Source organism: Leiobunum rupestre, chromosome 1 (assembly GCF_980474605.1).
Source record: "Leiobunum rupestre chromosome 1, qqLeiRupe1.1.hap1, whole genome shotgun sequence".
In the NCBI taxonomy this organism is placed as follows: Eukaryota; Metazoa; Arthropoda; class Arachnida; order Opiliones; family Sclerosomatidae; genus Leiobunum; species Leiobunum rupestre.
Window position 1 is genome coordinate 77,766,112 of NC_143384.1, and position 27,319 is coordinate 77,793,430.

The window sequence follows — 27,319 nt, forward strand, 5'->3', positions numbered from 1 at the left end:
CGGAAAGGTCAAGCACTTAGTACTAAAATGCTAAGAGAGCTGGCGCTCTTGCTCACGTGCCTTCCTCGGTGTCTGCTAGGTGTCAATTCCGTTTTTATGTTAGGCTTAGACGCCCCGAAATTTATCTAAACCTTTATATACATATCTTATATCTATGATCACCACTTCCCTCACATATGACTGAGGCCCATTCTACATGGTACCAGCTGTAAAATGTCACACAACGAATCCACAAATTAAGTAAACCTGTACCCTTATTAGGGGCATAGTCCGACGTGTGACAGAGCCGGCAATTGTTACCGTCATCCTGGTTTCGATTCCCGGTTTTCCGCTGTGATTGAAACATTCTTATTTCAACTATAAATATCCTAGCTTGCAGGCCCTCAGCCTCTTAACCCGCAATCCCGTCGAGCGCGGGCCGCCTTAGCCACTCAGCTAAAAACCAAGCCTCGACCTCGGCATCAAAATCCATAGAAATCTCATAGGTAACTAGAATGCTGCCGTGTAACTGGCAAATGGACCAAACGCCGTGGCAGACGATAGCCAGATCTCACCCAATCAGAGCTCAAAGAGTGGTTCTGCCAAGAATTTAATGTCACCAGAGAGAATGACGTCATCAGGCTCCCGCTAAAAATAGTGTATTTTTCTCTACGAACCTTGGCTCCCGCGATAGTAGCGGAACCACTCTACGGCCTCGCATTGGCTGAAGGTGCAAAACGAAATGGCGACAAGCTCGGCCGTAGGCGGCAACATTCTAGTTACCTATGAGATTTCGATGTCAAAATCAAACGGCAGACACGGTACGCGCCCAAAAATCGAAAAATAACCCAGCCCAACTAATTCAAATAACGCAAATTATAACCATAGAAATCTCATAGGTACTAGAATGCTGCCGTGTAACTGGCAAATGGACCAAACGCCGTGGCAGACGATAGCCAGATCTCAGCCAATCAGAGCTCAAAGAGTGGTTCTGCCAAGAATTTAATGTCACCAGAGAGAATGACGTCACCTATCTCCCGCTATAGTAGCGGAACCAAGGAGGATTATTATCCTCCTTGGCGGAACCACTCTACGGCCTCTCATTGGCTGAAGGTTCAAGGCGAACTGGCGTCAAGCTCGGCCGTAGGCGGCAGCATTCTAGTTACTTATGATGAGATTTCTATGATTATAACTCACAGAGCTAAGAAAATCCTATCCAAAAGGCACCAAAACTAATTCAAGCACCAATAATACGAAAAAAATCCTGACCAGAATAACTAAATTTACGAAAACTAGAAAAATAAAGGAGACCAAAAAAACCCTTTGAACAACGCGCCTATAGCCATAGAAATCGGGTAACAAACTAGAACGTTTTTTGAAATTTTGTCGCGGGTTCCGGTTAGAACTTTTAAAAAACCCTGCGTTTGGCCCATGCTTTTCGTTTGGCTGGCAACGAAAAGTTACGCCATCGGTGCCAAACTAGTGAACTAACACTCTATTTCGCCTAAAATTAAATGGCTGACTTTAGCTCGACGCTAACGCCGTTTTTTTTACATCTTTAAAGTAACTTATGTTTAATTAAAGTAATCAAATCGTGTAAGAGTACATACTCAAAAGAAAACATATTTTCACAGGTTAGTGATAGAAATAGTTTTCTTTTTACCATAAGTTCCAATCGCTAAGAACGCACTAGAAAACGCGTTTCTTTCAAATCATAGATAGTTTTTAAATAAAAAATGAAGAATGGTTCAAAATTCCGTAATTAAACATTTAAGGAGTAATTACTCAAACAAAAACATATCTTTTCACAGGTTACTGTTAGAAATAGTTGTTTTACGAGCAGTGGTTATGGGGAAAATCGAAAACCGGTGCACAGTAATGGTTTATCGCGAATATCTACGTTAGTATTGTATGTACGGCTATAAACCCAAGTATGAACATTAGGGTCCGGCTATTTCCTACAAAAAATGCTCTAAGAACATTTTACATACGAGCAATCGTTGTGTCGTAATCGCGGTTTTAACGTTGTACCTGAAACGCGTCTTACAATTTTGCGCCTTCGTTGACTTAAAAGGCAACCGCCGCTCTTCATGTAACCGCGTTTAAAATTTACCACCCAGCTAACTCTTGTTATTTTTGCAATAAATCGCTTGAAAATGAAGCTATTGTGAAGGTTGTGTGAGACAAAATGATGGGAAAGTCTGAATAATGGGTCACTTCAATTTAAGTTCATATTGACTGCCGTAAGGAATAAATCCAAAAGACCAGTATCAATGCTTTGAAAAGAAAACACGACACCGATGAGACTGTTCGACATGTAGAACGCGAGCGAATCAACCTACCAAATGATATAAGAAATATTCAACATACAAATTTTCCCGTTTATATGAACTTAAACGTAATATAAAATCGTGTTGAAAAACCGTTTATTGCTTTATAACATTCAAAAATAATATTAAAATTATTAACATTAATAATATAATAAGTTTGCGTTGTCAACGCACGTATTTTGAAACGGAAAAACCCGATTACTATTGTTAAATCTTGGATTAATAATATGATATTTTAATACGAAACAAATAACGAAATACGTGGAATTTTTGGCGTTAAATAAGCTTAGAAAGTATTTCGTTATTTGTTTCTTATTACAAGGAGCGTTCGCCATCAATTAACAAAGGTTTAACGATAGTAATCGGGTTTTTCTGTTTCAAAATACGCAGTAGATTAAACCGAGGCTTAAGACTGGGCAAGATTCCGCACCTTAAAATTTCCGTCTACTTTAAAGATACATTCTGAACGAACCAATGGATGAAAAGTTATGAAACTAGCTTTTAAATAAACCTTGAAACTTATTTCAAGTCATATTTATAATTCACCTATGACAAAATTCGTAAAAAGTATTAATATCGTTCCGAATTACAACCTACTCTCTATATCTCATTTTTCTTTCTAAAGACCTTTTCACACGAGCCAACTTTTCAAATAAAAATGCTGAGTCAGCAAAAATGGATCATTGATCCATTTTTTTCTCGCGTACTTTTTTGGTGGATCAACTCATCGAACTTTTATTCACACGAACCAACTAGTTGACTAAACTCAAGTTGACTCATCTAGTTGTATCAAAAAGTTGACTCGTGTGAAAAGGCCTTAATACGCGCGTTGACAACACAAACTTTACCTAGACGAGCAGATGCTCGGTTATCTACATGATGCGAGAAAAATATTATTTTTGAATGTTATAAAGCAATAAACGATTTTTCAAGACGATTTTACATTACATTTAAGTTCATATAAACAGGAAAAATTGTCAGTGGAATATTTCTTATATCATTTGGTAGGTTAATTAACGTTTAATTATCGCCAACTTTACATTAATTTCAATGGGGTGAGGGAAAACCTTTAACCAAGTTACGCGCGAGCGCGCCTCTTTAGGCAGCGCAGATGGCGTTACTGTCGTTTTAGCCAAGAATCTAATCGGTACCTTGTCAGCCATTTGATTAAGCTTTCTAGTTTGTTATCCGATTTCTATGCCTATAGCGCGCCCTAATCCAATCCAACAAACAAACCATAACAAAATTGGTGCCATCTATTAATGGCAAAGGAAGTTCAATTCATAGTCGCAAATTGATAACGTCGTCAGAGAACCTTTGTAGAGTATTATATTTAGACAAGTTATACTTTATTTAATGGGCTATAACCTAAACTATATATACCATGTAAAAAACATAGTTTAAAATTATTGTAATTTATGTCATTCACCAATATACAAACGATCCAATCAACGCGAGGGGTACCTATACTTTGATAAGTACCAAACTTTTGGGTAAAAATGTAGCTGAACTTATAGCGTTTTCCATTGGGAACCTCCGAGTGTGATCCGGATTTGTTGAATGACGTCACTGCTCTCTGTAGGAGGCGCTCGGAGGATTCGCCCTGGTAGCTCCCAATGAAATACCAAAAGCGACATAAGACCCAAAAGTGTGTCGGTATGGTATAATGTTTAATGAGAGTTTGTCGCGAAGTAAAAGAGGGAGTGGGAGAGGGGGTTGAAAAACGTCATCAAAATTAGAAATTTTCTCCACTTCAGCGCCGCCGAGTGAGGCGTTTTAGAACGTATGTCTACGGGAAAATAAATCGAAGAGAGAAAATTGCGGCAGACCATAGACTAAATATAACCTTGCTAGTACTTTTCCAACTAGTAGTTTATGTAGTCTATTGTGAGACTAGCTCTCAGTAAATATTTTAACGGGCGCGAAGGTAGAGTTGACACACTTTTGGGTCTTATGTCCCTTTTGGAAATACGAAACGTTTTCGGAGCACTCTTTTGTTTTGCTCCGACTCTTGAGTTGGGGCAGCTGGGAGCACTCCGGGAGCACTCCGGGAGGGAGTACCTTTGCCAATGGAAGACGATAATCCCTCTCGGAGTTGCCCCTTTTTTCCCAATGGAATACGATTTTGATTTTGGAGCACTCCGGGAGTGCCCGGAGGTTCCCAATGGAAAACGCTATAAGGTGTTTTGATTACGATGATGGCGACATCTGTTAAAAAAAGAGATACTAGTCGTCGAGCCGACACTTGCTTTAAAAGGAATCACATTTTGCATATCGTACAGTGAAAAGTTTTCATTATTTCAACAACTTACAGGTCCTAGCTCTTGGAAATATTACTTTTTGGTATTTCCATGAAGATGTTTTATAGAAGCGTTTACTGCCGAACGCTGCTGCCAGCAGCCTTGGAAATAAGTTGTTTTTTAAAAACTGGTCCTTATGACCAGTGACCCCCTAGCATATGAATTATTAACCTGGTCTTATATAAAATGTTCTAATGTCATTTATATGCCTAAAAAACATATACTACATGTTTAGAAGTTAGATTATGTTGGTAACATTAACTTTACACGTATTCAAAATAGTTAACTTTATTTTACGAGTACCATCAGAATAGTACATTATAGTACTATCTCACCTAAGACTACTACCAGAGCCTAGAAGACCCTCGTAATTTACCGTATTACCTCTGTTTCTCAAGGCCCCGTAACTCCAGAGTCCCCGGTCCGTTACCGCGTAGCCAGGTAGCCTACCGTACTCGGGGGAAAGCGAGACTAGAGGATTGAGGGTTTGAGGCCAGAGGGGGCTTAGACAGTTCGACTCGTTCAACTGATGCGAGTGAAGGGACTCTACATAAAACCTCGACGTGTGGCCCCGGCGGTAGTAAGAGGAGTCGCTGTACATAGAAATCCAGTGAATAGGGAAATCCAAATGATATAAACCTTGAATTAATAGGTAATCTCCTATTATTTGGAATAATTAAACTGGTCACCTTCTGTTTTTTTGTTAATATTTCGAATTAATAAACTGGACACGGTGACCAGTGACCCCCCAAATTTTGAATAAATAAACTGGTCTGAACAATTAATTAATTGGTCTTTGACCACCTGACCACCGTTATTTCCAAATAATATCAAATAATAGGAGATGACCAGTTTATTAATTCAAAGTTTGATTTCCCTATTCACCGGATTTCTATGTACCGCGTACTACCGTCGCACGTCGAGGCATTGCAGAGTACCTCGCTCGCATCCCTCGAATGAGTCAAACTGTCGAAGCCCCCTCTGACCTCAAAGCCTCAAACTTTGAATCCTCTAGTCTCGCTTTCCCCGAAGCAGCCTTGGAAATAACGGTGGTCAGTTGGTCAAAGACCAATTAATTAATTGTTCTGACCAGTTTATTTATTCAAAATTTGGGGGGTCACTGGTCACCGTGTCCAGTTTATTAATTAGAAATAATAACAAAAAACAGAAGGTGACCAGTTTAATAATTCCAAATAATAGGAGATGACCTATTAATTCAAGGTTTATATCAATTTGGATTTCCCTATTCACTGGATTTCTATGTACAGCGACCCCTCTTACTACCGCCGGGGCCGCACGTCGAGGTTTTATGTAGAGTCCCTTCGTTGAAGTTCACTCGCATCCCTTGAACGAGTCGAACTGTCTAACATCCCTCTGGCCTCAAACCCTCAAATCCTCTAGTCTCGCTTCCCCCGAGTACGGTAGGCTACCTGGCTACGCTGTAACGGACCGGGGACTCTGGAGTTACGGGGCCTAGAGAAAGAGAGATAATACGGTAAATTACGAGGGTCTTCTAGGCTATGGTAGAAGTCTTAGGTGAGATAGTACTATATTGTAATATTCTGGTGGTACACGTAAAATAAAGTTAACTATTTTGAATACGCGTAAAGTTAATGTTACCAACATAATCTAACTTCTAAACATGTAGTATATGGTTTTTAGGCCTATAAATGACATTAGAACATTTTATATAAGACCAGTTTAATAATTCATAAGCTAGGGGGTCACTGGTCATAAGGACCAGTTTAATAATTCATAGGCTAGAGGGTCACTGGTCATAAGGACCAGTTTAAAAAAAACCTTATTTCCAAGGCTGCCCCGAAGTACGTTAGGCTACGTGGTAACGGACCGAGGACTCGGGAGCTACGGGGCCTAGAGTAGAGAGTGAGAATACTTTAAATTACAAGGGTCTTCTAGGCTATGGCAGTAGTCTTACATGAGATACATGTAGTACTATATAGTGTTATTCTTGTGATACTCATAAAATAAAGTTAAGTATTTTGAATACGTTTAAAATTAATGTTACCAACATAATCTAACTTCTAAAATGTATAGGTTTTTTTAGGTTTATAAAATAACATTAGAACATTTTACATGAGACCAGTTTAATAATTCATAAGCTAGGGGGACACTGGTCATAATGACCAGTTTAATAATTCTTAATCTAAAGGATCACTGGTCATAAGGACCAGTTAAATATAATACCTTATTTCCAAGGCTGGTCAAGACCATGGGGCCTATTCTGTAAATATTCGAAATCCAATTTTCGATCGAAAACTAGATTTCGAACTTCGAGATCTCGACGAATGGTATTCGGTAAAGATTTCGAATAAGCATAAATCAATGCAAATTGTCGAAGTCGATTTCGACATGGTATAGGGTATCGAGATTGAATTCCCAGTCGATTTTTTACAGAATTGCCCCACAGGTTTCTATGGTCAGCCTTATCTGGCAACGCTGTTTGTTTACAAAAATTTCACAACAGAGTGGAGCGAAAAGTTGTAAAATTACTTAAAGCAAAATATTGATGTGAAGGTTTTCTTTTAAACTATATAAAAATGGAGGAAGATGATAGATTGGAATTAATTAATTTCATAGGTGAATCCACTGACAGTGATAGCAGTGCCAATGATGATGGTAAATTGTTGCATGTCTTCTTAGAGTAGTTAGGAAATATCAAACCAAATCAGTAGTAGATATATGGAAATAGGCATCCGTAACTTTGAGCCGTTGAAGATGCGGTACAGTAATTGAATTACTCCATTTCTATGCACTTCTCTGGTGGACGTTGAAAGATTGAGAGGTGTCGTATAAGCAGATGTTAATACTAGGTGGAAATGTTAGACAGCTGTATAATATGCTATACAGTAGTTTCATTCCGTAGCTTTGGCTTCTATGATGGTTTTCATGAGAGAAAAAGCACAGATAACTTAAGTGTCATATGAGATTCTAATTATGATGTACAAGGGAGTGGCGTTTAGCAGTAGAGAAGAATTATTTTATAAATTATATTTTTATTTGTAATATTTTTCAACAAAGTAGTATATTGTGTATATTTATACATTTTCAGCTTAACATAATATGTTAAATTTGTTTGGTGTATTGATGTGTGCATCACTGGAGATTTAGGGAAAATTTTATTTTTGCTTATCAAGTGCCCATTTCCTATATTTACATCTGATCTTATTGTCTTTATGCAATATGCATGTTTTTAACAATCATTTAATTTCATAAGACACCATTATCAGCGATTGTAAGAATGCATTCATTTACTCAAGAATATGGAATATGTATTTTTTTCTGAATTTGTTAATTAGTTGTCTGTATTTTTTGATACTCACTGTATACAGATGAACTTTCTAAGAAGTTTTCGAGTAAAGTACCAGATGCTAATGCTATTCTATATTCTTCAACACCTGAATACAATCTTTATGATAAATGCGCGTCACCATAAAAATCCGGCTATTATTATTATATATTTTTATTTAAATCACATCTTTTTAAATAATTATTTCCGCAAAACAATTTTGATGTTTATGTAATCCTTGACAACTGATTAAATAAAACAAAAGGTGCTATTGTTATAAATAGCCCATATTACTTACCCACACACACAATGATTTTATTGGCAGGAAAAAGTAATTAGCTCGGAGGGATCAAATAAAAAGTAAAAAAAATTAAATTCGTTTTCAAAAAAGGAGGAAAAAGTTATAGAATATAATGAAAAGTAATTTTATTTGTAAACAATAAAAAGGTAGGAGCTCCAGTCAGTGAAATGCAGAGATAACTATTTTCTACATAGTCTTTAAAAATCCCTTTCTGGTATGACTCCTTATATATATATATATATATATATATATATATATATATATATATATATATATATATATATATATATATATATACACACACACAAGTCCTGGAAAAATAAATAAATTACAGGCTGTATACCCCGTAATATTATAATTCTGAATCATCTAGCCTCGTGAAGTCATGATTGGAACTCAAAATGAACTAAATGGCATACTAGTTCTGTTTTTGACAACTAGGATAGCTGTTTTCTGATTTTATGCTCCAATAATGAAACATCACTTGGCAACCTCTACTGTACTTTTCTGTGAAGAAATGGCAATCTAGGGCATTTTGCTATAAAATCTCTGATATTGGCATAGCATTTACCATCTCAGTGCTCTCAAGATCCCCTAATCAACATTTCATATTCCATTATCATGTTTGGACGAGACAACCACATGGCAATCTTTATGCACCTCGTTACAATTGCTCGAACTCCTGACTATATTACCGAACTCTTTCGAATACCTGGTTCACTTCATACCCACTACACAAGAGGATGTCAGAACACCTTCTATGTTGAAAGTCTAGAGACTAACCTACGTACACTATCGATCAAATGCAGAGGCATAAAACTGTGGAACAATCTTCCCTTTTCTATACGCACTATTACTAATACTCGTGAATTCAAGAATGCTATCCACGACGGTGTTAACTAATTAATTTAATTTTTAATCCACATACAATGTAGGACTTAACTAATTTATTGTTTTAATTATTTGTCTTTTTACCTACAGACTTTGTATATTTTACCGGGACCTCCTTGAAAATCAGCTTTGCTGAAGGGGATATCCCTTAATAAAGACCATATTATTATTATTAACTCTGATCAATTTTTCCAAGCTCCATTTACTACTCTCAAGTGCATGCTTTGAGATCTGCCAAAAGTGATCTAGAGCAATTAATGGATCGAGATTGCATGTTATTTTCTAGTTATGTTTTTCAACTGGAAAGTAACAAATCTTACAAACATCATAACCCTCTTTAGATTGGGGTGAGATCAATGACGTTGTAGGTAAAGTTCAGAGTACACTCGTCACCTACCCCTCTTTCTAACCCCGCTGGTTAGGATTCTTTTTGGATTATGATAGAACTGAGACAGAATGTAAGAATACAAGATGAATTAGTCTTTACTGGGAAATAATAATAATAAGCAGGTAGGCAAATACCCAAGACAACACCTTATGCCTAAGTCATCGACCAACTTTTAAGGTCATTATTAACTCAGGTGACCGTGTTACAATGCATATTGAAATTAAAATCTTGGTAAACTGAGGGTAATAAAACCAATATTAGGCCAAAAATAAGCTTATATCTGGAGATATAAAATATTTTTCTCTTATTTCTAGTAGAGTACGAAAACATAAATGATAGTGAGAATGTGCACAGAGATCATAAAGGGAATGTGACTGATTCCAAAGTGGATATTCTTTATGACACTTCACTTCCAGCACAACACAAGGTATTATTAAAAGAGGAAACTGAAATTTAATAATTTTCATATAGCAAAATTATTGTATACGCATGACAAATGTTGAGCTCCCAAATGGTTTAGCAAAACAAATAATATAGTACAGGTGCTATGTAGTAACTTTTTATTTTAGTATATTAAACTTGTACTAAACCCAACAATTTTTTTTGCTTTACGTACATCATGACCCCTTATTTCAAACACGGTCCCTTTTAAGGATCTAAAATATCAGGTCACGTGAGGAGAACTTAAGTTAAACTATGACGTCATCTTGGAAAATATCTGTATTTTTTTTGTTTTACACTAAATGCCTGGAGAAGCGAATAAGTGTCCCCAAATTTGGTTGTGTCATTTCTAGTATCAATGACAACCATCCACCATAATTTTATTAATCATTAAAATTGTTCTAATGAAAATTTGTTTTGATTAAAAAATTATTTCCTATACAATTGATATATTTTAGTGTAGTAATTATTAAAATGGTTTTGCAGTATTTGGGAACAGATTTGGAAGAATTGAGTGGAAGGACTGTGTTAGATGATGATAGCCTTCTGCAACTACCTTTGGTGATATTACCAGGAATTATATTGGTTCCTGGGCAAACATTGCCGCTGCATTTGTTTAATCCGGCCATGGTATCAATGGTAAAGAAAATAATTGAGAAAGACCGAACTTTTGGAATGGTTAATTGCAGGTACAGTACCATTGAATTGTGGCTTCATGTAATTGATGCAAAATTTACCTTAAAATAATGGCAGGGTTCAATGTAATCTAAAACTTTCCCAAAATTACTTTATACTATTACCAAGAATGCATTAAAATACCCAAGAATATGGGGCCAAATTAAAGTACAGCAGCCTCTTTTTATTTCCTTATTTTTTCAGGGGATATGATAGAATTTGACGCTGAGATTATAAGGGTATTTTTTTGGTCCCAAATAAAGTCTTTTTTTTAATGAAAATTTTAGTTTTTTTTAATTTTTTGTTGCAATTCCTTTTGTTGTGTATTCATGAACACCACACTCTTTTTAAAAATTTCGGTAAATTTGGGATTTTGCTGCCATTGTAAAATCTTTAATTTTGTCTGAAAATGATGTGCTTTGCGAGGATTTCATCGTAAAAATTGAAACAGACACCAGTGATGTTTTGACTTGCCCCCTGCGTGGGATGATGAAAGGCATTCATGGTGCCCTCCAATCGTAGCAAGATAGTATCATGAAGTATAGTACAGAAGAACGGCTTTTAGTGGTTGGAAGTATTGGTGCCTAACGCCTCGCTCCCACCTGCCCCAAACTTATGGTTGGACCATCTGGAATCTTAACTAGTGAACGCATATCTACTGAAATTGTAAAGAAAAGCCTTTATGGCCTTATTAATTGAGAAAGAAAAGTACAGTTTCAAAGCATTTAATATCCAGAAAAATTTACAAAAGGTTCAAGGGTTGGGTGAATGCAGCGAAGCTGTAGCTTTCAAAAAATCGTGTTTTCCTTGTTTAGCCATGACGGTGGCTAGATATCTGGCAATAAACCACTTCCTTCTACCTGGAGGTGGCAAAGCCAGTTAGGCATGTGTAAATTTGCACAGTTTGCAGACTCAAAGCTAACACATTGTGTGGGCTACCAACACAGTAACAAAACTGTGGTGTCAGCAAAAACAACGAAATGAATTAAATTAAAAAATGAAATCTTCATTTGCGGCCCAAAAAAATACTCACGCTATCTACGTAACAAGGTTTACAAGGCACAAGCCAAAAACAATAAGGCTGCTGTAGTTTACTTCACCCGAATAAGGTACCATCCTAGCATACTTCGTAGTGTAAGTTTGTCTGCTTTTTAATCATTAGACATAAGTATATATGAAAAAGTGTCACAAAAAATCTAAGTGGACATACATGTACTTTCACTACAAAGTTTGCAAGGGTGGGCTTAGGGTGTTTGCTTTCTCATACTCTTAGTAAGTGAATACATTCAAATAATAAATATGTTGCAACCGATATCACAACCTATGGGAATTCCCCTTACCCTTACCAAAAATAAGTTTGTTTTTAGTTGGTATTTAGTTGGTATTCACATTTAAGTTGATATTAAGTTGGTTTTAAGTGGTCAGCATATTTCAGTAAACTAGTTAAGTTGGTAATAAGTTGGTTTTAAGTTGGTGGGAAAATGCCTTTTTCTTTAAGTTGGTTTTTAGTGGTCAGAAAATTACATATTATTTTTTAAGTAAGTTTTAAGTTGGCTTTAAGTGGTCTTTATTAAGTAACATTTTAAGTAAGTTTTTAGCAAGTTTTAAGTTGGTGTTAAGTTGTTTTTAAGTAGGTTTTTAGTTGGTATTTGTCTCAAATTCAAACTTAAAACCAACTTAAATAGTTCTTAGGCCACTTATTTTTTGGTAAGGGAAACTGAATCGGCTTTGATAGAAATAAAATAACCTTAATTATTTCAATAAATAAAGACTTTATTTGGGTAGTGGACATGTATTCACACTATTACAGTGTCTTATCTGTAAATATCAGCGGATGTATAAATAAAAGCAGTTTAATAATTAAATTAATATTACCAGAGAGGAGAGAGCCATGTCATTTGCATGAAAAGATTAGGCCTATCATACTTGTGGAGGAGAAAGCACACCACTGCCAATGATTTCTAAGAAGGACAGTGCTGCCTGGTCGAGGCAGGCAGCTTCTCTGATGTAAAACTGCCGGCAAAAATCCCCCCTTCCCAGCGCTGATGCAAGCTTAAATAGTGTCGGTTCCCGTGAACTTCGACATTGCTCTCTCCTCTACTAAAATAAATAATGTAGGTGTAGGAGTGCCAGATGTGTCCCAGTCTTTAAACCATTAAGCCTAGGGTAAATTGGGTTTACAAAAGATACACCCATTGCAGTTTAAACCAAGTAGTATCAGTATAGTTTGTTTTCATTAATATTATTAAAAATCATAAGGATCGAGGTCATATTCAGAATCTGAAGCAATATGGTATACTCTCATGGGCCACAAAAACTTTTCTTTTTAAAGACAAAATGTAGTACAAATTGTGTACTAAAATAAAAACAATTACTATAATCTCAATCGCAGGTACCAGGATCCTGATTTTACACCTTCTTTGGCATCAATTGGAACTACTGCTGAAGTTCGCTCTTATAGAGAAGAAGATGATCCTTCAGGTATTTCTTCAATTCGAGTCAAAGCAGAAGGAAGGCAGCGATTCAGAGTATTGGAGGCTTGGCGACAAATTGATGGGTACCCAATTAAATTGAGTGATTTAATTATGCACTGAAATTTTTTATTAACAAACACATCAGCATCAAAATACTGTGTTCCCTAGAATAAAGTCAGATCTTTCTATTTCAATTTCAATGCATGCTATGTTTTAAATAGTTTTTGAGCCTCCCAAAAAACCAGAAACAGAAATTTTACATAAAAGATTTAATTGTGATATTGAGGTACTGAGTAAGCATTTTAGTTAAACATGTGTGCAAACTTCAGGAAAATTGCAACTGCGCTGAATTTTTAATGAGAAAAACCATTTTGGGGCACCCATTTCGCTTCATTAAAAATTGTGTGTAAACCCGAATGATGAGCACCTATGACACGGTAGGTTTTGACTTCAAGAGTCAGCAGTACAGGCAGGGCCGGCGGATAATGTGGGTATGGTGGGTAGAAGTACCCACCCGGGAAATTCCGGGTGGTAGAGCCACGGCCATTGTCACAGAATAGCTAGGTTTCCACAATTTTCCAGGGACTACGTATTTTTCCTATCTCCTCCTTGATTAAGTTAATTCATTCAGTATAAAAACTGCAGAAGTAAATTTGTAAAATAGGTTATTAAATATTAGTTTTTAATTCTAATGAGACAAGCGTGAATAGTAAAATGCAGTCTTCCCAAAAGGGCAAATCACAACTTAAGCATAGACCTTTGACAAGTCTTTTCATTTCCTTCGCGTCCATCCCCTTTCTATTTCTGAAAATACGGTAAAGACTGACTTCTATCGGGAAGTGATGCAGAAGTTAAATACAACACTATCTTTATCTCATGCTTTAAATATCGGTGCCGTTGAAAACTATGCACGCGGCACTGCCCCGATTGAAATAGATTAAAGTAAATCATCAAAATCAAAATTTAAAAATACACAAAATGACAAAAGCATAATTTTCATAAGTGTATTTAAACGTTATTGTTTGTCGTCATTAGTCCCTTTGTACCAAACATTTATATAAAATAGTTATTAGCTACCTCCCGTTGTGAAGTAGGAATTATAAGTGCATAATTGCATATGCATACACTATAAATTTTAGAAGGTAAACGATACTAAATGTATATTACATATATGATATTGAGTTGATTATTTGGTTAGTAGTGGGCTCTAATGTAAGTGTTCAAAAAATAAATAACTGATTCTCCCTAAACTGCTTATTTGACACCAAAGCCATAAAGTCTCCATTTATTTTTTAAATAATTGTAATTTAAATAATCGGTGCCTAATTTTAAGGAACGAAGTCTTCTACCACAAATTGGGGTAGTAAAAGTAACCACAGTTGTCAGTACTACGTTTTATAACATTGTCTCTACCTTTCTAAATAATTGAGTTTAAATATTAGTACTCAGATCCTTCAAACATCGTTACACGTAGCCATATGAATTTTAATAGCTACATGAAATCACGCGTCAAAATATTTGGAAAAATTGTTGAATCAGTTCATTTCCAAAAATGCAAAGCGCAGTACAGTTTTTGTATTGCGCAATTAATACTATGTAATAATAAATTTGAATAATACTAAATTTTAGTAGTTTTTACCTCTATCAATTTCTCTTAATTAGTATTATATAGGCCTATCTTTTTATGTAGGATAACCCAATAAATCCGCCCCCCCCCCTTCTTCTGACTACCCACCCGAGATTAACACGATCCGCCGGCCCTGAGTACAGGTGTCACAATCTAAAAAGCCTTCTGGCTGTACACCATGATCATCAGACCACTGCTCTCTTATGCTGCAGTGGTCTGGTGGCCAAGAGTCCGAATTAAGACTGTGCAGAGCGATCTGCGCACCCTACAAAGGCTGGCTTGTGTCAGCATCACAGGAGCTATGAGAACAGCCCCAAGTGCTTCTCTAGAAATTCTCCTGAACATTCTTCCTCTTCATCTTTTTATAGAAGAAGCTGCTGCTATGGGAGCCTATAGGCTCAACCAGAATGGTTGGTGGAAGGCGAATACTTGGGATAATAGCCACACCAAGATCTTTCGGGAAATTTCATGTCAGTTACCTGTATATCTCATGGGTTCTGATTTGATGACTACGAAGCTGCATTTTAGTAAGTCCTTCAATACTTATTTTCCGAGCCGTACAGAGTGGGCCAATCATAGTACCCTCGGGGCCAGAGGAGAAATCGTCTGGTTTACCGATGGGTCTAAGACCCGCTCTGGCTCAGGTTCGGGGATGTATTGCCTTACTAGCAATCTCGGCTTCTTTGAAAGCCTTGGTGTCTATGCTAGTGTTTTCCAGGCGGAAATTGCCGCTATCTGCTTCTGTGTTGATTTTTGTCTTAAGAAGAAGCTTCATGGCAAGGTTATCCAAATTTATTCGGATAGTCAAGCAGCCCTCAAGGCTCTCAACCAGTTTCAGGTCTCTTCAAAACTGGTTTACAGCTGTTTGAACCTCCTCTCGGAGCTAGGCACCAATAATAAAGTTCAGCTCTATTGGGTTCCTGGCCATCGGGGGTACTATGGTAATGAGAGGGCCGATGTCTTAGCCAAGAAGGGGGCAGAGGCTGGGTTCTTTGGTCCTGAACCTGCCGTTCCTATCCCCTCTAGCATAGTTCGCGGCCTTATCTCTAACTCCATGACTGACCGTCAACTCAAGCTTTGGCTTGAGATGGATGGCCAAAGGCAGGCTAAAGAGTTTATCTCGGGCCCCTCTAGGCAGAGAGCTAAGGAGCTGCTCTCGCTTTCCAAATCTAATATCAGGTTGGTCATTGGCCTACTAACAGGTCACTGTCTCCTTAACAGACATCTTCACCTGATTGGAATCAGTGATGATCCAATCTGTAGGGCATGTCAGGCTGAGGAGGAAACCGCCTCTCATGTGCTTTGTAGGTGCGATTACTACGCGGCCCAAAGATTCGAGCATCTTGGTATGCATCAACTGGAAACTTCTGATTTCTATAATATGCCGGCCAAGAGGATTCTCCGTTTTGTGTCGGATATTGGACTTTTTAAGTCTTAAGGTTCGGGTTTTGCACAATGGACCTCTGGTCGACGTGCGCGAACGGGCATTCCCAAAGCCCTTCACCCCTTCATCAATAATAATAATAATAATAATAACTAAAATCTAAATGCTCTTAACTCCTAAAGCTAATCCTCGTACAATTGAGTCTGGCATGTAAATGGTGCATATTAACATAAGTAGTCTGAGATCCAAAGTTGATGACGTGAATTTCCTACTACACTCAAATTGTATTGATATTCTTGGAGTTTCAGAAACATAGTTAAAACCAGAGGTTCGTGATGCTATCCTAAATATCCCTGACTACCTTTAGTTTAGAGAAGATCGTCTGGACAAACTGAGGTGTGGATTTGTCGTCTATTACATATAAGCTTATAAATATAAATATATATAATAATAATAATAATAATATATAAATATATATTACTAATAAAAATCCAAATCAGTATGACATGGATACAATCTGGACAAGCCTTCAGTATAAGAACTCTAAGGGAATAATTATTGGATTTATTTATATCCCACCTATAAGTTTTGATCAAGACCTCACGAATTAATTGAATTATCAAATTGACTGCCTAACAAGTACTACTAAGGAGCTTATCCTTCTTGGGGACACTAACTGCGATGTTTTGGCCAAACCAAATACTCAGAAAACCAAACTGTTAATATAAACAATAAATCGATGTCCCCACAAGAATTACTCTTAATCCCAGTACAGCTATTGATCAGATATATAAAAATTGCCCTAATAATATCCTTAAATGGCAAACAGTCATGAAGGGTTTTACTACTACTTCAGATTAAAAGCAGTTGTGGAAAACTCTGAAACCATATCTTAAAACCTAAAAACCAAATAATATCAGTACCTTAACAGTGGGAGGGAATACTTATGAAAATACATCTGAAATTGTCAATGCTTTTAATGATCACTTCCATTACCTGTCCCAAAAACTTTTACAGGAGCTTCCAGCCAAACAAGAACCAAAGTAACAATGAAACAAATGTAGCTATTAACTTTAATTCTTTTACACCAGTTACTGAGCAACAAATCCTTAAATTACTAATGAGGATTAAACCGAATAAGGCTACGGGCACTGATAATGTTGCGCCGGCCCTGGTTTGGAACTCCAATACTTGCCCAGATTCTTGCATTAATTATCAACACTTCATTAAGAACTGCAGTTTTCCCAAAGCTTTGGAAAAAAGCTAAAGTTATCCCTGCATTTAAGGGTGGTGACCCTAAAGACTTAAATTATTATCGACCATTGACTGTATTACAGACCCTCTCTTTGCTTTACGAAAAAAATGCGAATGAACAAACAAAAGCATTTGAATGACCACAAGCTTCTGTACGAGCTATAATCTGGAATTAGACCGAGGCACTCAACCATAACTAGTATATGTTATCTCTACGAAACTATAATTAAAGGTATAAATAATAACACGTTCGTAATAGTAATCCTTTGACCTTGTCAATCATACACAGCTACTTCAAGTTTCGGATAACATGGGTACAACTGCTCTTTTGTGGTAAGAGTCATACCTCGGAGAGAGAACAGCAAGTATATGTGTTATTGTCTAATGTGGCAAGTTAAATTAAAGACACATTTTTAAATTAGGTTAAACCAATTTATTTAAGGGATTAAAAGGTTTAACCGATTTATTTAAGGGATTAAAAGGTTAAATAAACTTATTTAAGGGATTAAAAGATAAATATGAAATTAGAATAATGTTACTTTAATTGGCGAACAAACAAGAGGGAGAGAGCACTATAATCTGTTGCTCATTTTCTAAAACGTTTAGCAGACGATTTACTTTTTATAGTAGGATTGCCAGTTCATGTGGTTTTTCAATTAAGCAATAGTGGGAAGGAATAGAATATACAACAATATATTAATGGAGAATACTCTCGCCCTCACACATCCACATTGCGCTTGAAAAATCTAGTGCAAATGAATATGCAGATGATAATGCCATATCTCTTGTTGGAAAAGACGAACCGAACTCTTCAGTGGGCAGATAAGGATCTTCAAAATATATCAAATAAACTACATCATAAAGGCGTGGTTTTAACAAGAAGAAAAACAAATTTATGATCTTCAGCCCTTCAAGGGAAGCGAAAAAAACTTGCCACCTCTGTACAGAATTGCAAAACTGAGATTGAGAGAGTCAAGTACCTGGGCCTCTGGATCGAAGAAAGCTTAAAATGGTCTGCCCACACAGACAATAAAGTGAACAAAGTGAAGTCTCTTATATGGTTGCTCCGCTCATGCCAAGTCTCGTTAGACACAAAATCACTGAAAACACTACTTGGCTTTAGTGAAACCCCTATTTGACTATGGGAACATTCTTTATAACAATGCGTCAAAGGAAAACCTTGATAAACTTGAAAATTCTTCATAATGCTGGTGCTAAACTTATTATGGGACAAAAGAGGCATTTGTCAGCTATAGAAGCTAGGAAAGCAGCTGACATTCAAACCCTAGCATTTATGTATCATTTTAACCTCCTAATTTTCATGTTTGAAGTAAAAAATGCTCTCTTACCAAATTACATCTTGAACTTCTTCCTCTCCCGAACTATCCATATAAGAGGCCACAAATATGACTTTGATGTCAAAATATGTAAATCTGGACTTTCGAATTGCAGCACTAAATTTATAGGAATCAGAGAATGGAACAATTTACCAAGAATTTTTAAAGAAATAGTAACTGAACTCTTTTTAAAATAAAGAAAAAATTTCTTTTTAATCTGCTATGATTTAAAATTACTGAAATCTGATATCATTAACTATTCCCAGGCATTACCATTTATTTTGTAATTAATTTAAACTAGACCCCACTTTAAATAAGTCTCAGACTTAATGGGTTATCCATAATGAAGCATTAATTTATTTAAAAAAGGTGCATTCAAAAATTCTTTCACGTTGCAATTTTTCCGAATTGAAATCCTATAGTTGCTCAGTACTGAAGCAAGGGCTGTATTGGTGGAAGAAATTTACTAAGAAGAGGTGGTAAAAGCTGCAAACAAAGAAGTCACTGGTATTTCAGACAGTTAAAATATATAATGTAGACCCTCCATGTACGGTGTAGGGACAGAGCCTTAAAATAATAGATGTTTCATATAATAATTGAATTTGCAAAAATAGAAAAATAGTTTATTATCATTTTTTATTTAACTTTTTTTGTCTAACCTACATTGTGTTATTTCAGAAGTTGGATGGCAAAAGTTCAAATAATGCCAGAAATTTTGCTTCTTGAGCCTAGTGAGGGTGCACGACTGGATTCAATGAATCGCTTCAGATTATTACCAAATAATTTTGACCGTTTGACTTTACAAATGGAAAAGCAAGGACAGCAATGTGTTTTGAGGCCTAAACCATCTAGACGAAAGGTTTGTTTTGTAGACACATAATATTAGTGATTATAGAGGATAAAGATTTTTTAAAATATACTGTAATTAACCTTTCTCCAGAGCGTAAAAGGTAAGCTCAAAACAGGTTAAATAATTGTGCTGATATCCTAGCTAACTCTGCTACATAACTACTCTTGAATAATAGCACTCTATATTTAATAATACGGGTTAATCGTATTGTGTGGAGCAATATCATTGTCCTAAACTGCCCCTTACCACCGCAAGTTAATATTAGAGCCACTGAGAGCAGGCCCTGGTAAAATAAGAGTTCTGGGCCCCAAGAGAGTTGTTACTACCTCATTTCTTCAAACACGAGCCAATAAGCTGCACAGGCCCTGGTGTTTTGTACCAGCTGCACCCTTTCTTGTTAGGCTTGGTGAATATCTATTTATAGGCCTTCTAGTCAGTAGAGATGGCTTCCCAATTGAAGTTGCACCATCTAGGTAAGGTTCTTACAATACCATGTAGTTGGTTGATGTTGTTTCAAACTTTGAACTATAATTAACCATGGTAATAAGTGGAAGTTATGATTGAATTTGTCTGATTTTTCAGTTCCCCAATGCCCAATGGTTTTTTCATCTTTAAATTAATCATCTAAAATATCTGTTCCTAATTTATTAAATCGTAAGCCTATCATAAGGTCCCCATTAGCCAAGATCTAAGATTTATTTTCAATGAGCACACACGCTTTATCATAAGTTTATAATATAGTAGCTCCCTATAAGTTAATCCGCTATAGATCTAACATCAAAAGCCATTTCTCCCATAAAAACTTAGAACCGGTATAAGTGACTTCTTGCCCTATCTTTTTCAACTACCGTCAATAGCGAAAACAGCTATCTCCATGAGTATGAGACGAACAGAAGTGCAAGAAGTTAGTACTGTAACCGATATTTTTCCCCAGTTACAACCTAGTTCGATTGTTCCCCAACCACGTTAGAGTGAGAGAGCATTACAATTTACGAAAGCACCAAAGAAGTTCCAATCATTATTTATTTGAGGTGATTTAGGTAGTGGTAGCAATAACAATAATCAAAAAAGTAACATTTCTTCAATTAAATACAATAATAAATTTAAGATGAAAGAGTAACAAAACACAAAACATCATACCCTTAGTTACCATTGTGCAGCAGACATAGCATAGCACTAATTTTAAAGTAATAATTACTGACTTCTTCCGTAAGAGTGAAGAATGGCGGGATTATGACAAGTCAACAATACACTAACTCTTTCTAACATATAATAATTTTAACCTAACATTACAAAATATACTTTTATTTACAACTAAATAATAATATCTCCTAAGAGCTACCTAATCAACCTACTCCAACAGCATCATCAATATCAATCTCCCTAAATCCTAGCTAACCTCCCTTTATATACTGCCACAATGGGCATACAGCCAAAAAGGTGTAAAAAAGATCATTTAACGACGTCATGAGAGACGTGCTCTAAGTGACGTCTACCTAAAACAAGCCGTCCATGACGTCACTAACGTCGACTGCTAAAGTTTAGCTAACTAAGCTCAGTTCAATATAAGCCTATGCCAATAAGTAATAAGTAGGAACATTAAAAGAATAATAGGTAAATAAGAATGTGTATAAAGAGATTGTTCTGGTCTCATAGGAAATAGGAATGTCAAGCTGTCAATGGTAAGAAACCTTACCATTTGCTTAGGCCTAGGCTGATGGAAGCTAGGGTGAAAATCGCGACGGTTGCAGTACGTAGAGCGGAGCTAGCCCTAACAACGACGGTTGTGTTAAATTTAACACGGATGGCGTTGGGTTTGTTACCTGGTGAAATACGTGATTAGGGGGAAATTTAAACAAAACAACTAATGTGTCAACATTTTTGAAGAATATTCATTTCAATATGAACAGGTATTGTTGTAAAATAATCGTAGTTTGAAGCTTATCTCTTCGCTACAACTCGAGTTTTGAATGAAACTGGATTTAACAGGCAAGCTCATATTTTGATTAAACGCATTTTGTGTTGAATTTCTCATCATTGACATAGACTAGTAGTATATCTGGTAGCTAAGAGAATACTTTATTTAATGACATTTAAAAATAAAAATGGAGCTACTATCCTATCACAATCCAATTCATTATCGCACGGACAATGCCCTCTACATGGGCCCAATGTTAGACCTTAACTTATGGGGACCTCATGTTAGGCTTATTATTCACTCGTATCCTTAAATAAGGACATTTTAGGCTATGAACACAAAGAATGTCTGCCTTTGAGCAGTATACCACAAAAATTAAATTGGGGCATATTGGGATAAAAATCATCAAATTGTTGTTGTCGTAATTCATTAATAACCTCTACACCCACAAGAATCTGAAAAAAAATAAAGACTTATCAGGATTCAGGAAATGTTTTCCTACATTTTGGTTTACTTGTAAAACAAAATTTGAAACCCTGACATATACATCAAGTGCCTCTTTTTTACACAAATACCCAATTATTTAAATTTTTTTATCATTCAGTATGATCGCCATAGTTTTGCCAACTATACTTGGTGGCCACCTTGGGTTTATAAACAATATGATTCTGTGAGTATATATTTTCATAAACTATAACTTATTTACATGAATTTTGCATTACAGACTACATTATCTTTCAGCAATTACTTATGCAAAGGGTTAAGAAGGAGTTACGTGGATGGGGACGAATGATCAACACAGAAAGCATTGCTCCAGATAATCCAACCGAATACTCATTTTGGGTTGCAGCTAACCTCCCTTTAGATGATGCTCTTCGACTCAGCTTACTGTCTTTCAATTCACCTATTCAAAGGCTCAGATGCGCCCTGAGCATTTTGCAAAAAGTAAATTTTATAGTATATTAAAATGACGTTACACTGAGGTGGGGTGGCGTAGGAGTTAACGCTTTCACCTCGTTCCAAATATTGCTAACCAGGTTTGATCCCAGCTTCTGACACCGGTGAAAACTCTGATCAATTTGTGTTGAGTTTGAAAGTTCTCTCCCCACTGATAAAATGGGTTTACCCTCAAGTTCCTCGGTTTCCCCTTTCCATAGAAACTTGAGGAAGTTGAGGGTACTAGTTAGTAGAGTATAGGGAGCTGTTGGCTCTTATGGCATTAAGGGCTTTTCACCACCCTACTACGCATTGAAATCTGGCCACCTGATTTAAAGGCATTAAAATTCGCTAGCTGACTCAGGCCTAAGGTGGTGCCTTGAATAATAGCCTAGCTGATTCTTAATAGGTGGACACTTTTCACTTTTTCTGCAATAAAAGGTTTACACCTTTAGCTAATTTAAACAATTTGCTGATTCTAGTCGAGAGAATGTCTACACTGTGAACTATTCGTCGAGGTCAAGAGAATTGGGTCTAAATTTTTTATTATAAGGGTAAATTGATAAAATCGTGTGCTTATCCAGAATTTACCTGGTAATATGGCCTTAGGAAGCCATTTTAGGAAAACATTTTTACACTGACATCATATGGTTACTCTTCTTACACTAGTCCAAAATCCTACAACCTACGAAAAGTATCCACCTATTGTTGGTTCTGCATAGATTATTCTAAAATGTGTTTTTATGGATTTTGAAAATTTTTCTTGACGATTTTCATGTATAATATAAGGGAGCAAATTGTAATTTTTCCAAAAATCTGTTATGTCTAGCTAAGTTGTTGTTGTAGTACCACATTTAAACTCTTTTGAAATATGAATATCACTAAATGATAGTCAAATGGAATAAAGTAGATGGTGGTATTTTGCTTAAGACCAAAGGCAATAGATAATTTGACTCACATTGGTATGCAGATTGTAAACCATTCGATTCCAAAAATGAGAAATTTGGTTGAAGATAATATGAAGTTATCCAAGATATTTCTGTAATGTGATGTACAAACTTTTTTTCAGTGTACTGTGCTTTGCTGTAAACATTGCGATTTACAGATAGCCAGTCGACATGATATTTTTAGTATGTCACTTGAAGGTCCTCAAGGCACTTACGTAAATCCAAATGGCTATGTTCATGAAACTATAACTTGTCATAAGGCCCAAGGCCTTACGCTTATGGGTGAACCATCTGATGATCATAGCTGGTTTCCTGGGTTAGTATATAAGATAAGATAAAAATATGGATCACTATTAATTTATTCACGATACCTATGAATATAGAACTGTAGGTTATCTCTGGTAAAATACTGGTTCAACAGGATTCTATGCTTCATTTCAAAAATCTTGGCCAAATAAAAAAAATAGAAGGGTGAAGGTTTGAAGTTGTAAGTTTTGCGGTGTGGCATCAATTTGTGGAAACTTCATTAAATGTCTTTAATTTCAACAGTAAATAATAAATCAAAAATTTTAAATTCTTTAATACCATAGCCAACATAAAATGGTTTTGTAGTGTGTTGTTTGGTATACCTGATCTACTGTTAATAACCTTAGCTGTGGAAATTCAAGTCAAGTGAATTATAAATCAAGTCATTCCTAAGGATAATTTAAAATATTAATATGAGATAGAACTTTTATGATATTGTTTTAAAAAGTGATAAATCAATATGAATGGCATATTGGGTTAGTAATATAAAGTTAGGCTTGGATTTTGTATTGTATTTTCATAACAAATGTAGCCAGTGGAAAGTAAGTGTTGCCACACACTGAAAATCGTTATGCGGCACTTCGGCCAATAGGCCTTCAAGGCGAAGGTACAAATACTTGTACCATCACCTTGAAGGTCTATAGGCCAAAGTCCCACTTATCAGTTTGGCTTGATAAATATATATATTTTAGTTTCCCCAAACAATGTTGGTCTTTTTTAAGTCCTCAACTATGTCATTGAAAATGGCAATGGACAATTTTGCTTCTTACAACATGTTTAACAATATATTTCAATTTGAAATAAATCTGTGTGATGTTCTTTTGGTCATAAATTTAATATATGAAAGCTGTCTGCTGGTTCAAAATTTCACTGCACAACAGCTGAAAGCTGAACCAAAAATCATAGAAATTCAAAAGTCATCTGCTAATTTCTTAACATATTTAGTTGACAGATATTAAGGCAGCTAAGCTCTAATCCTATACTTATAACTAAACAAAAAACTAATGTTAAAAGTTAGTATTGATAATTTTTTTGCTAAATTCAAGAATTATAGTATCCTCAGGCAGCATTATCCGACAGCCAAGGTGAACTAAGAATTAAATTTTTAATTCTCAATGCATAATCAGGCTGCATCTTAGTCTAACCTCTTTTTATAAGAGACGAATCATACTTAAAGCGGTGATATATTCATGTGTAGAATGCATAAATCCATGGTATCTTATTTGGAAAATTTTTAAATGCAATTCTAAGTTGTATGTGTGTTTGAATTTCAGATATGCCTGGACTGTAGCTCAGTGTCGTAACTGCCACAGTCATATGGGTTGGAGGTTTACAGCAACAAAAGAGAACTTACAACCCTCCAAGTTTTGGGGACTCTGTAGGTCCTCGCTGGAACAGGGGCTTAGCAGACGACAGTGGACTCCAGTTATTTAATATAATGTGAATATTGGATCACATGATTTAAAAATATTTTAATAGAGAAAAGGATATTGTAAAGGTTTTTACCAAATTGAGAAAGTATTGGAAATATATTTATATGGTATGATTATGCATGTAGTTAACAATAACCACTGTATATACTGTTATTATTTCCCAAAATTTGATTGAACCGAATTATGTTTAAAAGGAATCAAGAGTTTGACAGTATAATAAATGGAGTTAACATCTTGATTGCTTTTTTTTCAATTTTCATTCACAATGCATTTTATTTAAAAGCTAAAAGTTTTACCTTATGGATTTCTCAGATTGCCATCAAAACCTGAAGAAAAAAAAATAGAAAAAGTAGTAAAAACGGGAAGGGAAAAAATTGAAACAAACTTTAAGGGAATAAAACCGCAAGTATTTGGTGTGGACCACTGACACTTCCAAAATTGACCTTTTCATTATATGGCTTTAGATATTTATTGCACTAGTGAATACTTGTTCAAATTGTTAAGGTCTTTCATAAAAAATGCGTTGAGGTTATATTTCCTAGCTATAATGTCTACAAATGTTGCATCCAAAATTGAATATTGAACACGATCGGACACCCTTTTAGATCCTTAATAAAACTTTCCAACTGGAAGTGGGAAAATTATCATCCTTCATTAATAAAAAGGATAGTGGAATTGATTGAAAATTTCTAATATTTTTGAATGTGCAAATCAAAGGAATGTAAGATATTTAAGCATTTTACTATAACTTAAGTCTTTACAGATGTCTTCCAAACTGCTCTGAGTATCCTACCAAGGATCTACAAAGCAGTTTTAAAACCATTTGGTGGTATTATAAGTACTAGTAATACATAGTTACTTCTTAATTTGGAGAAGTTGCTAATCAAGATTTTGTAAGGGAAAAGATAAAAACCATAAAATATTTAAGTTGCGGCAGCGGCGGCGATCAGAAATAATTTCTAGCCATTAATTTTTATTCAAGAAAATGTACAGCTCTAAATCTTGATTACTATATTTTTTTCTAGTATTTCACCCAACAATGAATTCGTTGATAACAATATTTTAATTGATGTCTTCAGGAAAATCTGTGTACATGGGTCAAGGCTAGATCATTAAGCTTTTCTTGGCCACATGCATTAGGAAGGTATTTTAGGATATCTAGCATACAACGCGATTTTGTTTGGACGAATCTATTGAAATAATTCTCATGCATATTTCATCTTCCTACATCATCAAAATAATTATAACTTCTGTAAAAAGACTGAATTTGGATCATAATAAATAGTTATGTTAAAAATCTTTCCCTGATGGCTATTTATCCTCAACTCTATTTATGTGGAGGCTTGAGCCCGAAAGGATCACCACCACCAAGTTGAAAGCGGATGAGGGCTATTGTTGCAATATTGGCTTACAGGTGTCAAGCAATATTATACGTCAGTCACAACTGACATAGTTGTACGACCAATCAGAAACATGGTGGAAAATGATTTACATTAGACTGTTGTAAGTGCCGTTACATTATTTCAACTAACAGACACTTATGAGGAAATCAATATTTTAGGTGCCAGTATGTTTGATAACTACTGTCAAATAAAAATGATAGAAAAATTTTGGTGAAATTGGAACTTTAAAGCTCTGCATTTGTGTTGCACCATTTTTAAATAGTCTCAAAGAATTTCCTTAACACCCAAACTGTTGATTGAGAAAAATAAAAACCTATTTTACCTGTGGTATAATTAAAATTTAATGATTATAAATGATTATTAGGAAATGTGCTTTTGGTTAATGTAACGTACTAAAATACACGTTATAAACCCAATCATTACAGTTACAGAAAGCAGTTATTTATCATTATTCAATTGTTTAGTTTTGAAAAATACATGAAAACTGGTGTGCAGAAATTAAGCTTAAATAAAACTATTTCAAGGGTTGTTTATTTTCATAGCTAAGGCTGTGTCAAATACTTGGTGATATGATGGTAAGTGGATGGAGGAAAGAAGGGGTCAATTCAAAATATGACACTTCTATTCTCAAGTTTTTTTTACTAAATTTATGAAAATTAATAAGGGTCAAAATTTTAAGCTTTTGAACTGGCAAAGGAAAAACACTAACAATCATGATCAGAAAAAGACCAATTATTGGTTCCATTAAGTTGGCCCCCCCTCTCTACAATTTTAAAAACTTTCATTTGCGATCGAATGCGACCATATATGAAACTAAATAAAAAGATGCGACATAATT

General features: G+C 35.5%; 1 protein-coding gene across 3 annotated transcripts; it reads left to right on the top strand.

The window, feature by feature from the left end:
* Positions 1-6,859: 6,859 nt before the first annotated feature.
* Positions 6,860-25,316, top strand: LOC149966706 (protein cereblon-like). Of its 3 annotated transcripts, none has more exons than XM_090153857.1 (9): positions 6,866-7,246; positions 9,811-9,923; positions 10,424-10,626; positions 13,005-13,169; positions 19,367-19,547; positions 22,061-22,126; positions 22,198-22,401; positions 23,462-23,655; positions 24,920-25,316. In XM_090153857.1, the coding sequence occupies exons 1-9, from the start codon at positions 7,168-7,170 to the stop codon at positions 25,077-25,079; spliced, it is 1,365 nt and encodes a 454-aa protein (XP_090009983.1). In that variant the 5' UTR covers positions 6,866-7,167; the 3' UTR covers positions 25,080-25,316. The 3 variants fall into 3 exon arrangements, with proteins under 3 accessions (XP_090009993.1, XP_090009983.1, XP_090009989.1); XM_090153863.1 differs by having other exon boundaries at positions 6,867-7,246; positions 9,814-9,923; XM_090153867.1 differs by lacking the exon at positions 23,462-23,655 and having other exon boundaries at positions 6,860-7,246.
* The last annotated feature ends 2,003 nt before the right edge of the window (positions 25,317-27,319 follow it).